General features: G+C 43.4%; 5 protein-coding genes and 1 pseudogene across 6 annotated transcripts in view; 3 read left to right on the plus strand and 3 right to left on the minus strand.

Moving 5' to 3' along the window:
- The window catches only part of LOC108033938 (S phase cyclin A-associated protein in the endoplasmic reticulum), a 30,512-nt gene extending 29,550 nt beyond the window's left edge, over nucleotides 1–962 (minus strand). The window contains exon 1 of the mRNA XM_017108622.3: nucleotides 291–962. Within this exon, the coding sequence (XP_016964111.1) occupies nucleotides 291–474 (184 nt within the window). The 5' untranslated portion in view covers nucleotides 475–962. The remainder of the gene's footprint in view (nucleotides 1–290) is intronic.
- A 4,152-nt stretch (nucleotides 963–5,114) lies between these two features.
- Nucleotides 5,115–5,876, plus strand: LOC108033266 (uncharacterized). 2 transcript variants are annotated; one of them, XM_044094270.2, is made up of 2 exons: nucleotides 5,115–5,437; nucleotides 5,522–5,876. In XM_044094270.2, the coding sequence occupies exon 1, from the start codon at nucleotides 5,238–5,240 to the stop codon at nucleotides 5,409–5,411; it is 174 nt and encodes a 57-aa protein (XP_043950205.1). In that variant the 5' UTR covers nucleotides 5,115–5,237; the 3' UTR covers nucleotides 5,412–5,437; nucleotides 5,522–5,876. The 2 variants fall into 2 exon arrangements, with proteins under 2 accessions (XP_043950205.1, XP_043950204.1); XM_044094269.2 differs by having other exon boundaries at nucleotides 5,117–5,437; nucleotides 5,492–5,872.
- LOC122817750 (uncharacterized) lies at nucleotides 5,479–6,132 on the plus strand (annotated as a pseudogene).
- Nucleotides 6,133–8,071: 1,939 nt separating this feature from the next.
- Nucleotides 8,072–10,166, plus strand: LOC108034215 (glutathione S-transferase C-terminal domain-containing protein homolog). Its single transcript, XM_017109056.2, has 4 exons — nucleotides 8,072–8,316; nucleotides 8,379–8,548; nucleotides 8,616–9,081; nucleotides 9,136–10,166. Exons 1-4 carry the CDS (start codon nucleotides 8,173–8,175, stop codon nucleotides 10,111–10,113), a joined length of 1,758 nt encoding a protein of 585 aa, XP_016964545.1. The 5' UTR covers nucleotides 8,072–8,172; the 3' UTR covers nucleotides 10,114–10,166.
- Nucleotides 10,167–10,231: 65 nt separating this feature from the next.
- On the minus strand, nucleotides 10,232–10,982 carry LOC108034216 (NEDD8). The gene is made up of 3 exons (XM_017109057.3): nucleotides 10,837–10,982; nucleotides 10,543–10,673; nucleotides 10,232–10,481 (listed from the first exon to the last, which is right to left on the minus strand). The coding sequence occupies exons 1-3, from the start codon at nucleotides 10,852–10,854 to the stop codon at nucleotides 10,376–10,378; spliced, it is 255 nt and encodes an 84-aa protein (XP_016964546.1). The 5' UTR covers nucleotides 10,855–10,982; the 3' UTR covers nucleotides 10,232–10,375.
- A 429-nt stretch (nucleotides 10,983–11,411) lies between these two features.
- LOC108034249 (homocysteine S-methyltransferase) lies at nucleotides 11,412–13,921 on the minus strand. The gene is made up of 4 exons (XM_017109101.3): nucleotides 13,754–13,921; nucleotides 12,689–12,859; nucleotides 12,443–12,622; nucleotides 11,412–12,203 (listed from the first exon to the last, which is right to left on the minus strand). Exons 2-4 carry the CDS (start codon nucleotides 12,843–12,845, stop codon nucleotides 11,545–11,547), a joined length of 996 nt encoding a protein of 331 aa, XP_016964590.1. The 5' UTR covers nucleotides 12,846–12,859; nucleotides 13,754–13,921; the 3' UTR covers nucleotides 11,412–11,544.
- Nucleotides 13,922–15,236: the final 1,315 nt, after the last annotated feature.

Below are 15,236 nucleotides of genomic sequence, written 5' to 3' on the forward strand. Positions count from 1 at the left end.
TATAAAAAGTTATAGTTTCATAAATAAGAGAATGTGTATCTCTGATGCATTGATATTTCAAAGATATTTTAAATGGTAATCAGTTGGATATCGATATTTTGTTGTTTCTGCTGTTACGACATGCGAACAATACCAAGACAAACTAAAGCTATTGGGCTAGAAATAGATGATCTTCATGGTTTTTTACGCAATGTGAAAAACAAATGTATTACCAATCAAAAAAGAATGCAATATACTATAGAAACTCCTCGAGTACCGGATATCGAAATGCAACAACTCGCGAGTCTTACAGTCGCCGTTCAAGAGTACGCCTCCGCCGACAACAGCAGCTCCTCCGTCGCCACCTGCTCCTCCTCCAACTCCTCCGCCCACGGCGCCACTGGCACCACTCGAAGTTGTCTCATCGCAGAACTGGTAGACCAGCAGATTCTTCGCCTCCCGGCCCTCGCGACTCAAGACCTCTCGCATTTCCATTGTTGGGCAAACAAAAAAAGACCGAAAAGCTTGTTGTTGCTGCTGCGCTGCCACTGCCGGCGTCTCTGCCCGCGTCGCTGCCCACGCAGCTGCTGCAGCTGTTCACTCGACTTTTGGTTTCGTCCTTTGTGGCAATCCGAATCCTAATGGGGAGCTCAACTCTTGCAATCCGCCGCAGGAAACACTTGCTTCCGCCTCGACTTTAATTGATTATTTCTGGTTTCAAGTGCTCCTATTTGAGGCGTCGCTTCTTTGTTGTTTTTGTCACAGAATTTCGCAACGCCAGCGAACTGGACAGCATTTTCCCACGAAGTCCCTTGGTGAAACAATCCGTGACTTGGTCGATCGGGGCTTGTGGTTATCCTGTCCTGAGTCCCAGAACGCCGTTCCTTGCTGTGGCCCGGCTAAATTGGAAAATTCCTTAGAATTGCGTCTAAACTGAGTTCTGTTTTCTGCCAATTTCGGCCGAGCAGAGCCAGCTGATTCGAGCGCAGGGCTGCTTTTCGGGGGCCCAGTGCAATCGGTTAATCGATAGGCCTGTAAGTACCGATGGCAGCGGGCAAAAAATCGATATAAGGCGACAATTTAAAATTGGGAACTGAATAATTGTGTTTTATTTTACCTGTTGAGCAATTCGCATTACTATAATATCGAGTTTGAAAAAAGGACATATGCTACTTTTTAACAAACAAACTTCGGAAGGTGGCAAATGATATTTTTTTATATACAACATTTATTTTTAACATTATTGTCAAAAACAAGCGGTTGGACCAATTTAAAAATCATTTCAATTGCATTGTGATATTTGATACTATAAATCATAAGGTGGGAAGCAAGAAATTATCCTTGGGTACTCTTTCCCTTTCCCATAATAGTATTTTCTACTAGCCTAAAATATTTATTTACCTTTAATGCTGGCGGCTACGTAGTGTACACAACGTCTCTTGCTTCCTGCACTTAACTGTCCTCTTAAGGGCATCGACATCTCCCACAAAATAGGAAACCTTCCAAATTTAATTACACTTTATTCTGCTTAAATTCCTTCCGAAAGTTTCCGACAGATGGCGCTGGGCGGAAGTGTTGGGAACGGCATACTTTTAGGGGTGCTGCGGAAAAGAGACGACGAGCGGGCCGGTGGAGCAGGACAGCTAGAGGGCGAGCGTAGTCGCCGGCGACTGGGAAAACCGGTCTGCCGCAGCTGCGGGCCTGTTACAATTCCGGTCTAAATCTAAATGATGCTGCTCACTGCTCTAGTTGTTCGAACTGCAGCGCCAGCGGAGCGAAAAAGAAGGAGGCAAAGCACCCGGAGTCGGCGCTGGCTCGCTCCCACTTGTCCCGCCGAGCACTCAACTTTTGAGCAGCGAGTACATAATTTCCAAGTGCCACTGCCTGCCCCCAGATGTTAGAAACAAGTTGTATGTTCTTCATGCGAATACGACTTCCCTTCTGACCAACACCAATTTTCGAATAAGCGGCAACGGGTGGGAACACGAAATCGAAAAGAGGCATATCGTCACTTGAGCCACGCGATTTCGATTCATGGACTCTAACGAACAGGCGCCCAGGCGGTCGAGCCAGTTCCCCACGAGCTGCGCCGCGGCGGCAGCCGCAGTCACTCGACCTCCGATTTCGTTCCGTTTCAACTGAGTGTGAATTTCGCAGGCGTGTGGTGTGTGCTTGTTTGCTTTGCTGGCCTGCCTCTCGCCGCGGAGTCGCTTTGGGAGGGCGAACTCACACTCACGTGCACAGAGTTTGGTGCGGCGACTACTGGCGGTGGTTTCGGGGCATCCGCAAGTGGCGTTGAGTGGTGGACAGAGTTGTGCTCGGGACTTCCGGGGCAGCCGAGGTTTTGGAGCTCGTTCGGGGGCAAGTCTTATATTAGGTCAAAAACTTTCAGTTTCCTATGCAATTTTTAAGAGGTGCCCTCTTTAGAAAGTGTTGTAGGCCCTAGGGAATGTTTACCTTAAATATTATGGCATCTAAGTACGGCACTAAGTATAACAATTTGTACAAAACTAAACAAAAGAGAGAAAAATACTGAAAATCACCAAATGTTGATAGGATTTAATGAGAAAGTGAATCAATTTATATATATATGTATATGTTGGAGATAATCTACTGAGAAACTATTACCAACTACTGAGCGGTGGCTTCGGGGCATCAAGTGGCGTTGAGTGGTGGACAGAGTTGTGCTCGGGACTTCCGGGGCAGACGAGGTTTTGGAGCTCGTCCGGGGGTGGGTCTTATTTTAAGCAAAAACTTTCATTTTTCTTTGGCAATTTTTAAAGGTTCTCTTCTTCCCTTACTATTATCTAAATACGGCAATAAGTATACAAATTTGTCCCAAACTAAAGTTTAGGTTGGATACAAATACAACAGAAGAGAAAAAATACTGAAAAAATACCAAATTTTGATAGGATTTTATAGGGAAGTCAATCAATTTATATAAAATATATATATATATATGTTGAGTACTGAGCGATGGTTTCGGGGGCATCAGCAAGTGGCGTTGAGTGGTGGATCGAGTTGTGCTCGGGACTTCCGGGGCAGCCGAGGTTTTGGAGCTCGTTCGGGAGCAAGTCTTATATTAAGCCAAAAACTTTCTTTTTTCTTTGGCAATTTTTGAAAGGTTCCCTCCTTAGAAAGTGTTGCAGGCCCTAGGGAATGTGCACCTTAACTATTATGGCATCTAAGTACGGCACTAATTATACAAATTTGTCATACTACATTTTTTATTGGAGAGAGAAAAAATACTGACAAAATACCAAATGTTGATAGGATTTTATAGGGAAGTCAATCAATTTATATAACAATTGCGTTGCTATGTTGGGGATAATCTACTTAGATACTTGCACCAGAAAGAAATTACATACATAGCAGTATGTTTTAAATAAGTTTAAAGCTGTTTGGCTCGGAAAAATTAAAAGACAGTCAAATTTATTCTTCGAAAACCAATCGACTTATTGAAGGTTTCAGTACCGATGTTAAAGAAAACCGATCTTTTGATCGAAATATAGAAGATTTTTGGTTTTGACGCTATTTGTCACTACATGGACTGCCTTCTACAGTGGAAATAAAACAATCGTGATAGCATTTTTTCTATTCTCTTTATTTCTTTTAAATTCAATAAATAAATTATAAACAGCGCATTGATATTATAGTTATATACAAGGAGTCTAGTCCCAACATCCATTGCCATTTGGCAACCCAAAACGACCATAATGAAATGATTTTTAGGCCAATAACGCAAAGCAACGCTCCTACGGGTTGTGTGAGGTTCATCGAGGGACCCAATTCCTATTAAAAACGAAGAAACGAAATTAGGTATTCTACATAAAATATATACAATTCTCTAGATAAAATAAAAGTAATAAGAAAACTAACTTTGCGAGTTAAAATCATAATTATATTTTGGTTATAAAACCCTAAAATAATGTTTTTATAAAAATAAAATGTAAATAATAAGCAAAAAATTAAATGCAGTGGTATTCCAATTTCGGATTGGCGTAACTCACTCCTTTCGTTGTCAAAAAATGGTATTTTTGAGATCGAAATAATTTATTTGTTATAATTCGACCCAACTATTTGTAATAAAAATACATTTTTATTAAAAATAAAAATCGGATTTTTAAAATAAATTTAAATAAAACATCATCAAGCAGGGCCAAAAGATGAACAATGTTCAGGAGGAACCAACCATTCTGGATGATAAAAAACACATAAATGTTTGCTGAAGCACTTTTTATAGCTATTGTCGCCAGCACAATCAACGCGACTCTAATAAAAGTATCGCAAAGAAAAACTTTCTCTTATGGATTTTTTGTGGATATTTTTCTATGCTAATCCTTAAATATATTTTATGTGTGTATTTTAGGAGTAAGATTAAGAAATTGGCTCATTAGAGCGAAGCAAGAAGTGATAAGACAATAGGATAGGATGTTGGATAGTCGCGGAACTCCGGTTTTAAAAAGCTGTTGGAATATCAAGAATAGCTTTTTCGGATGCTGAAAAACTCAGTTGTTCTAAAAATCAAAAAATGTTTATTTAAAAAAAAGCCCCAAAATCTTGTTTTTTGAATTCATTCGACACTTATCACCTTTTTGCGATGTTTATTATAATTAAGTTTTCATATTTAAAATTTAATATTCTTAAAATATTCGTTTGTAAAAAGGTATTCATATGCAACTATAAGTACTGATGTTGCAAGCCAATTTTTTGGTGGCATTGCCCTCATATTTCAGAGAATCCGAGTTCCAACCTGCGTCTGGGGCCTGCCTGGAAGCTCGAAAAAATCCTTGAACATATTGATGGACCAGGAGTGCAGTAAGCAGAGCATATGGCTGCATGACTGGCGAAGTGTGGCACACATAACTGGAATAACTGCTGCCAAGTCAATGCCACATTATCGGGAACTGAAGATGGGTGGTGGGGAGGAGGGGGGACACGACCCTCGTGCAGCCGACCATTAGAAGAAGCCTTGTGCAAGGCCGTGGGCCAGGGGCTGGGGGAGGAAGCGGGCAGAGGAAGTGGCTCCAGTTGTCTGGCCATTGGCAAGACATTCCTGGAGCCACCAAGGCCGCTTTTGGAGGGCACAGTGGGCTCGAGGAGCACAGAAAGCCTCTACTATTTTACCACAGTGCTACTCTGGCTTTTCACTTCACTTTTGGAAGCTCTTTTATTCGACTTAAATTTTATGTTTTGAGTAGAAGGTTTTTCAACATCCTCTTCCTCCGTTTGCTGTTGTAATCCCTGCACTCCCGACCATGGCCATAGTACCGGTTTCCAATATCCACACGATGCGACCAAATCCCCTCCAGGGCCTGGAGTTCCTTTACGTACCTCTGCAGTACGGCGTGCATGTGACCACGACGCTGATCTCGGCCATAGGGTCCTTCCTGTACCGCCTGTGGACGCCGCCCTTGAGAAGAAGTTGGTGAACCCCCTTAAAAAAGGAGCTTTGCAGGTAAGAAAGCTCTCTTTTTATATTTAGGTAATGTTACATATATGCCTCAAATAGTGGGTATTATTTTCTACTCGCCGTCCACAGTGTCCAAGGTGTAGAAGACGCCTTGGCAAGACGAGGCTAAGGAAGCCAGACTTGGTCACCAAAGGAATTCGATGCCGGGACGGACACGACTTCGAGCGAGGCAGATGAAGAAGATGTTAAGCCAGGCGGATGCACAAGCAAGGCACGCCGAGGGACAGGGTCCATGACCAGGACCAGTCTGGGCTGGAGGCGCTGCCATGGGTCGGGAGGCGGAGGAGCCGGGCATGGGAACACGAGAAGGGACAGCACCAACGGCAACAGCAGCGCAAACAAAACGACCAGCAGATCTGGAGGAGCGGAAGAACTGTGCACTGCAAAATTTATGTGGCGAACTCCAAGAAATCGCTAGAATTATCCATCTGTGCAGTAGAATATTAAAAAACTTTTAATTATTTGACTCAAAAAATCGAAGAATATGGTGCTCGGTGTGCTGATTACCAATCAAGAAAATATTGATCTAAAAAAAAGTATTAAAGAATTAAAAATTCGCTATTGCTGCCTATGCTTAAAGCTTATTACAAGTTAAATTTAGTTCTTCAATATTTCTACTCAAATATTTATATTATTTCCGGAGTTCCAAATAAAATTTCAGAAGAAGTAGGTTCCAATTATATGCTTTTATTATTATAAGGTAAAAAAATCTACTCCTGCTTCCTTAAATCCCTCCTTTTAAGACTCAAGGGACAATCTTTTTCTCAGTGCACCGACCCTGGGAGCAGACTCAATGCAACAATGAAAAAAACGGAAAAAAGAGGCAGTGTGTGTGTGAGCGATTCTCCGGCTGTCTCTTGTTGAAATTCTCCCCATCCTCTTCCTCTTCTTCATGGGAAAATTCAGGCCGTGGGAATACATGTGAAATTTCGATGGTGTCCGGGAACAGGCGAGCAGCAGCGCTGGAAAGCGACGCCAGAAGCAGTTAGAGCGGCAGTGCGAACCACCCCCTCCGCGTCGCTTCCCTTCCCAGCTGCTTCCCGATTCCCATGCCGATTCCCATGCTACATATTCCCCATGTCGCTTCCAAGCGAAAAAGAATTCTAAGCCAGAGCGAGAGGGCCTGAGTGTTGGACTGCTGCACCGCCGGCGAAGGGCCGCCAAGCGAGCGGCGAGTGCGAGGGAGACGACTGCTGCTGGCCCTTTTATGTTGCTCCCCTGGACGTTTGTGCAACATTTTGTGGCCTCTGCCCCAGAGCACAGATTTTAACGGAACAACTTCGAGCAGGCGAGCAGTCTTTGCAGCTCGGCGATGCAGCATGTTGCATGTTACCAGCGCGAGTCCTCCCTCCAAAAAGTGATTATCTCGCGCGGCGAAACTCCGATTTTTCAGCTAACAAAGGGCCAAGGTTGTTTCCCGAGGCCATCATTAGGGTAGAAGGTTTCGTTTCGATTAGAAATTGCAGCAGGCACGCAGCAAAGTGCAGCAGGCAAATGAAGCAGACCAGCATTCAGTCGGACGGCCTCCCATTCCCATTCCCGTTCCCCATTCCCCACCAGCATTACCTTATGCCCATTCCCCATTCCTGGGGCCCATCGTTCCTCGAATGGCTAAAATGAACTCGTCAGCAATGCGGCGGTTAATACCCTCTGCCTTAGTATCCGCAATCTTTGTAACCAACTCAGCATTTAGATTCCCAGCTGAAGATAGATATTTGCTAAACAAATGATAAAGATTTGGTTACTCGTATATATCATTTTTAATTTAAGCATTTAAGCCAACGTATTTGTAGACCTACCCATCCCCAGAGGAGCTAAGACCATTGGCCGGGAAGTGTATGGCAAGAATTATGTTGCCCTTTTTGCTGAGCCAGAAGAACGACGACCACAAGAACTTCTTTATTTTTAGCCATCGGCAGAGGCAACCAGGCAAAAAGCGGGGAGTTGGTCGGAACAAGAATGGGAATGGCAGAACCAAAAAAGAGGAGGGTCAAAGAGAGGAGGGTTGAGGCGGACCCAAACGAGTCTTGGTTCTCTCAGAAAGGATTGCAGGAGCAAGGGTAGGGATTTTTATATACATTTTTAAGTACTTAATTTAACTACAGAAATGTATTTTGTACATATGTAAGTTTTAGTTTTCGATGCAGTTTAACACCTTATCTTAAAATGACATATACAATTTTCACGTTTTTTATGAATATTTTGTAATGTAATTCAAAACTTTTAAATCAAAATTCGATAACTCTGTTTTCGATTTCGAAAACGTACTTCCTAAAAGCGTAATTGGCATTCGTTGATACATATAGAAGATAAATAGATCCTTTAACAAAAGGAAATGGTTTCAATTGCTTCTACCAAAGCTACTCTATAAATTCTTTGCAAAACAACACCAGTTGAATTAACTCATTAACTTGACACAGTGTACGTGTGGAATTGTTTTACTTAAACCTATTATTAGCTGGTTAATAAGATTTAACAACAATTTACTGGCAAGTTGTAACAGAAATTTTGAATTTAAAATAGTGCGCACTTGACCAGGCTGCTTATCGATAATCGATAAGTCAGTACCCATCACCGTCTGCGCCGACAGGCGAATGGCAATCGCTCTTCCTCCTTCTGTTTGGCCCCCAGCTGGTTATTATTACTAATTTCATTGCGTTTATTTTATTTTCGGTTTCTGTTTAGTTCCCAATTAGTTTTAATGATCCGTCAATGAAACCATGGATCAGCTGTACCTGGAAATCGAGATCAGCACGCAGAAGGAGACCACCATCTACACCAGTGTCTCCTCGTTCCTGGCCTTGTTTACCTACAAATTTCTTAGCGATCCGAAAAATGTGCGGGTTAACTTCGTCTCCACAAAGGTGTGATCTTGCCCAATTATACACTGCCTAAGAGAAAGTTTCCTAAAAATCTCTCTTCCCAGATCGAGGGTGGTAAAATAGCTTTAAGGAGCTCCCAGCTGAGGAAGGAGCTGACTGACCAGCACATCACGTGCAGGGAGGCCGCGTCGTTGCCCGCCATCCGGAATTTGAAACTTCCTATTTATGAGAAGGAGGGTAATACCTTCATTGCAGGGACCTGTGCTGTCTGCAGGTTGGCCTCGTTGTTTCTGGCATTTTGGTGAAATTTTTTTAATTTCCAATGGTTTCTGTATTTTCAGGGAACTTATCGCCAGACAGCCGAACGAGGATCTAAGGAAACTTTTGGGCTTCAAGGGCAGCTGCCTTTTGGCTCCGTCTGAAGCCTCGATTTGGACCCGGTTCTGTGAGGTGGATGTGGTGAACGTTGTCAGTGATCTCCACAACGGCCTGATTCTGGATGCTGTGCCACCGGAGGTGGTGAGATTCGAGCAACATATGAACGAACCGGTCCGGATGCACAACATCTACAAGCAGGCCAGGGAACAGGCCAACCAGACTGAGAATGGCGGCAAGGTCAAGAAGCGGGAGCGAGTGCAGATCAAGTGCACCACGCCCAAGGAGGAGCTGCTTATAGAGCACCGATTTGCCGAGGGCATTAGCTTCACAATTGCTGATCTCATCTTGTATCCCCTGTTACGAATAGTCTTCCAGCATTGCGGGCAGATGCTGCCCCATTTTCCACTCACGAGTACTTGGTTTAGTGAGGTAATAAGATCTCCCAAAGGATTTGAGTAGTGCCTAAAGTGCCGTCTGTTTCAGATCGATTCCTTCGAAGACAAGTGCGCCAAGATTCTCGAAGAGATATATGTGCCCCAGGCAGTAAGAACCCCTCCCGGAGACCTTGGAATTCCCGACTGCGAGGCCACCAGTCTGTACAAGGCCGATCCCAAGCGCTACAAGCCCAGAAATCGCATTTACACCAGTCAAGTGGAGTTGGAGGCGGCCCTGGGAAAGCTGTCCGCGCTGCAGCTGCAATTCAACTCGGATTCGGAGCACACCTACGGGCAGCAGCTCATCGACTGGGAGCAGATAGAGCCCACCCACGCCAAGAGTTCAGCTTTGCCCAAGGAGCGACTGGAGCGCAAGCGACAGCAGCTGGAAAACATGGCCAATGCGGTGGTTTCCTTGGCCCAACCGGGGGATCGCATCGTTGACTTCTGCAGCGGAACTGGCCATTTGGCCATTCTGCTGGCCCTAAAACTGCCAAAGTGCACCATTATTGTGATGGAAAACAAAGCTTTCTCCCTGCTCCAAGCCCAAAAGAGGACCATCGAATTGGGCCTGACCAACTGTGTCTTCTACCAATGCAATATAGATTACTTTGTGGGAGGATTCGAGATCGGGGCCTCTCTGCACGCTTGTGGAACGGCCACGGATATCGTTTTGCAGCAATGCCGGAGGGCCAGGGCTCACTTTGTTTGCTGTCCCTGCTGCTATGGATCCCTGCAGCCAATGCCGCACATCTCATATCCGCTGAGCGAAGCGTTCCAAAGGGTTTTGGAAACAAAGGACTACTTGTACATTGCCCATTCGGCGGATCAGGCGCACGAGATGGGCACCACCAACTGCAAGCCGGAGACCACGCTGCAGGGACTCTACTGCATGTCCGTGGTGGACACCGATCGCCAGCTGCAGGCGGAGGAGGCGGGATACCAGGTCATCCTCACGCGCTTGAAGCCCGAGCAGTGCACGCCAAAGAATCACCTGCTAGTCGGACGTTTTGTTAAACAGGACTGAAGTTCTAAACTGCCACTGATACCGAAATAAATGCATTTTTAATCTTTTTTAAATTTGGTTCCCGACGGATGTTCCTAGTTATTCTAGCAAATAAGATTGAACTTGGGTCCTAGGCCTATCCAATTTTCAGTATTATTTATTTTCTCTTCAAACCACTGTTCAGATTTTATAGTTTACATATATCATTCTCCACACGATGCTTCTCAAGCTTAATATAGTTGAGTGAATTTAAATGAATGTTCTCCGCCTATCAACAGGCTAGTTACAGACAAGGTATCAGGATGGAATCACCGCCTCGCAGGGCCAGGACCAAATGGAGGACCGACCCGCCTTGCACCTTGTAGTCCGCCGCGGTTTTGTCATCGTTCCTGGAAAGGTATTGCATCCAAAATCAGTTGAGATCAATGACTAATAGCCCGGAGAACTCACATTTGCTTGCCGGAGAAAATGAGACGCTGTTGCTGGGGAGGAATGCCCTCCTTCTCCTCCACTCGCTCCTTGATGCGGTCCACCTTGTCTGTGGGCTCAATGTCGATTTCGATTTCCTTGCCGGTCAGGGTCTAATAAAAGCGCAACATATATTTTCCTTAATATTATTTTGGAACTATACATATACTGTGGTATCTGCCTTGACTTTGTTGTTGCTTGAAGCGACGCTTGGCACAGTGGGTTAAGTCCATCGTTTTACTAGCTTATCGCGTGAAATCCCTTGCCCACACTTACCTTGACTTTGATCAACATATTGTGTGTGCTATGCGAGCCGGTTCTGTACAATTAATAAATTATTTGCAATTTTAGCGAATCTCCACAGCTGTCACTTTCGGCGTTTGTTCGACTGGGCTGTCAAATCATCGATTCCGCTATCGATTTTCGGACTATCGATTGTTTTTAAACCAGAAAAGAGATTTTAAAGCTTTTTATTCATAATTTGCCTTCCTCAGAATAGGGATACGTAATGTATGCACATGCACTCACAAAATGAAATATATTAATATTTCATTATATTTGATTACAAAAATGAATCGATGTTTTGCGCGATAATAACATCAGTTCGTAGTGATTGCCAAATTCAATAACTATCGATATTTTCATAGTGGCGCCTATTTTTATATATTTGTATTGTAAAAGAAACAGTTTTTAGTAAGAAATAATTCTTAATATTAAACAAAGAAAACAAAATTAAAATACTTTTTACCCTCCTTAAAATTTTTTAGTAAGGAATAATTCTTAAAATTAAAATACGTTTTATCCTCCTTAATATATTTTTTTATATTTAGTTTGAAATAATACATGTGAGCTTTTGTCTGTCTTTTCTTTATTAGTAGTAATAACTATATTCCTTAAAACATAACTAGATCTATTTACACGACTAATTTGAAATGCATTTGTTCTGTTCGAAGTTACTGAGATACCCAGATTGGGAGCTCGTCTCTAGGAGAGCTTCTTCAGCTTGTTCCAGTTGCGAATGGCCTCGCCGATGTGGCGAATATCCCTCGCGTAGGTGCGACAGCAGCCTCCGATGACCTTGGCCCCCAACTGCGCCCACTCGGGCACGTAGTTCGCCAGGGGAACGCAGTGCTCCCTTCCCTGCCAGCCGTTGACCACGTCGTAGACCTCCCCACTGTTGGGGTAAACCACCAGGGGAATCTGCTCGTCCACTTCGCGATCCCCGTTCAAGCTCTTGAACAGTGGGGTCACAAATTTGGGGTGCACACAATTCACCCCGATGGCCAGGCATTTATCCTGCGCATTTCGTTCGGCCAATAAGTCCCAAATCGCATTGGCGGCGTCTGCAAAGGTCTCGCCGTGCGCCAGGGTACTCTCATCCTTGCACTGGAAGGCCACCCAGAACTTCACCTCCGGGTAATCGTCGCACAGCATCTCCACCAGAGCTTCCGCCTCCATTTGGCAGGGAATCGTCTCGATGGCCAGTGCGTCCACGCCAGCCTCCAGACAGGCCTCGATCCTCACGCGATGCCAATCCGTGATCTCCTTGGCGGGCACGTAGTCGGCATAGCTGCCGGTGTACTCGGAGCCATCGTGCAGGTGGGCCCCGAAAGGCCCAATGGACGCAATGATCAAGGGGTAGCCTGAGAATACAAAAAGTTGTTGACTAAAAATATCGGAAATAAAAAATATTATTCTAAGTCTATTCAACTAAGGTCTAACAATTTATCCCACGAAAAAGGCATATACAAATATAATTTAAAATGTATAGTAAATGTTGAAATGTTAAATAAAGAAAATAATGTTATAAATAATGCTAATTTATTAATCAAGCACGCGTTACACCGATTCGAGATATGATTCCGGCAGGAGGATCACTCACCTTCTGGAACCGCCAGCTGGGCCTGATAGCACTCGGTGAGATAGCGCTCCTTGGCGATGTGTGCCAAACGAACCGTGTTCCTTATCAGCTCGATGCTCTGCTCCTCGTCCAGCTCCAGATACTCCATGTAACCCTCGACACTGGACTGATAGGTGTTGGTTAGAATGATATCGGCTCCATCTGTTGTTGTCAGGGGGAAAATTCAGTTAGTCTGCCGCTAATTGCTCCTGGCAACCAGGTGCTTACTCTGCAGGAAGTCCAGATGGGTGCTGATGATGGCCCCCGGGTTGGTGGCGTTGAATCGGGCACTCCACAGCGGATCCCCGTCCACCGAGTTGCCCACATGGACGGTCATCTGGGTGCCGAAGCCGCCATCCTTCACCAGCACGCGCGTCAGTCCCATGATTACAAGGTTTGCTGAAGGCGGGAGGGACCGTGCAAAATTGTTTTTTAGTTACATACGTCAGCGAAATGGGAGATAATTAATATGTATTTATTCAGAGGGCCCTTTGTTATATGAGCTCCGACATCTGGCTGCTGGCCCATTAATTCAGATTGATCTGCAACAATGTTGCACCAAGTGCTGGCTTTGGCACAGTTGTTTACCAATTGGATCACACAAACTTATCGCCACTTTCTGGTTCAACGAACCTGGCAGAACGGAAGACAGTGCACTCACAACTAATCTAAGAAGTACATTCTAGAACATATAACTAATTTTTATCAGCAACGTTAGGAGTACTCTAGGGCACAAGACTTTGCAAGGTTTCAGTTACGATTAATATTAAGGGAAACCCCTAAACGAATAGTTAAAAAAAAAAATGTTATATCACTTAGATATTAGAAAAATAACAAGATAAAACATATATTCAGACTAAAATATAGTTATTAGAACATTGCAATATAGATATATATATGTATATCCTGATAAAATTTCTAAAACCACAATGAAAAAAACAAAAATGAATTGCATTTACACTCTTTTTAAATTGATAATAAAAGGGCTTTTTTCTGATTTATTAAGGCTTTAGAAATTCAAATTTAAGACTTTAAGATCAACAAAATTTTAAAAACTATTCATCTGATTAGTAATGCTTTAAGCAACTCAATAACATTTTAATGTATTAAGATATATTTTTGATGGGTATAAAAACATCTCAATTGCAGGTATATTGGTATATTTTTATTGGGATCTACTATTTATTCTTTGTATAAATTTAACTTGGGACCTCTTTACAGAATTGGCACACCCTCTGGCAGAGAATCTGGCAGTCTGTCAGCCACCAGCACACGATAGTGTCCCGCACTCACCTTGGAAGCTTATTTATAGATCTTGTAAATCGCTAAATTCAATAACAACTTTATTAGCCGCTAGACTGGCTGCTTATCAGGCTTCTTGTTTTCCTCTTCACAGAACTCTCGGACTGGTGGATACGATCTGTCGCACTGGGTGCTCGGCAAACGTTTAAGTGTTTTACAGCGCGTCTGGGGGCTTTTATACCTTCTGGCAAGCCACTCAGCTGTGCGCTTATCGGGGCGAAATTAATAAATAAAATTTATAACAAAACAAAACGGCAAACACAAACACGAGGGTGCCCCCACCCAGTGATACTTTCTGCTTGATAAGCCGGTGCACAGCTGCCAGACGCTGGCCAGCCAGATTGGATTGTCCGGGTTGCCTGCGGCTGGCGGCTGGCGGCTCCTCCTCCACAAGGCTGATGAAATCGCGGGATCGTCGGATTGCCGGAGTGCGTGGTTCAGTTCTCCGAGCGGTGGGACTCGACTTCGGCCACTCGGGATCTCTGCCAAATGGGCGTCGATAACCTCTGGACGCCGCGTAGGACCAAAACACACAGAGATCTATTTGGTTGTTGACTTCGCCTTCTTCAGAGAGCTTCAGCGGGTGCAGGTGCCTTAAGCAGCGGAATTAATCTAAAAACAAGAAAGGAAGTTAACTTCGGCAAGACGAAGTTTGTATACCCTTGCAGTTTTAAAAAATAATCAATAATTTTATTAAATTGAATTCGAAATTCCTAAGAATATAAAAGCGTATATTCCCAATATTATAAGATACTATGTCAAAAAGCCCGAAAGCTATAATTTGTTTCACACTATTTTCACCAATTATCCGATCGTTCCTATGACACCTATATGTCATAGTCGTCCGATTTTAATAAAATTTAATTCGAAATTCAGAACTAATTAAAGAATGTTATTTTCAAGCTTATAAGGTTTTATGTTAAAAAAACACAAAGGATATAATTTTTATTTCATGTTTTTCTACTAATTTTCCGATCGTTTCTATGGCAGCTATATGATATAGTCGTCCGATTTTGATGAAATTTAATTTGAAATTCAGAACGTATTTAAAAATGTTATATCCAAGCTTAGAAAGGTATATATTAAAAAACACGAAAGATATAATTTTTTTTTAATTTTTTCCCCGATTGTTCCCGTGGGAGCTATAAGATATAGTTGTCCGATCCGGCTGGTTCCGACTTATACACTACCTACAATAGAAAGAAGACTTTTGGGAAAGTTTCAGCCCGATAGCTTTAAAACTGAGAGACTAGTTTGCGTAGAAACGGACGGACAGACGGACATGTCTAGATCGACTCGTCTTGTGACGCTGATCAAGAATATATATACTTTATGGGGTCGGAAACGTCTCCTTCACTGCGTTGCAAACTTCTGACTGAAATCATTATACCTTCTGCAAGGGTATAACAACATAATTGAACGCCTTTCTAATGGTTAACAAGCAGAAAAAGAAAGCCAAAGACAGGTCGTTAGA

This window comes from Drosophila biarmipes, chromosome 2L (genome assembly GCF_025231255.1).
Source record: "Drosophila biarmipes strain raj3 chromosome 2L, RU_DBia_V1.1, whole genome shotgun sequence".
NCBI lineage: Eukaryota > Metazoa > Arthropoda > Insecta > Diptera > Drosophilidae > Drosophila > Drosophila biarmipes.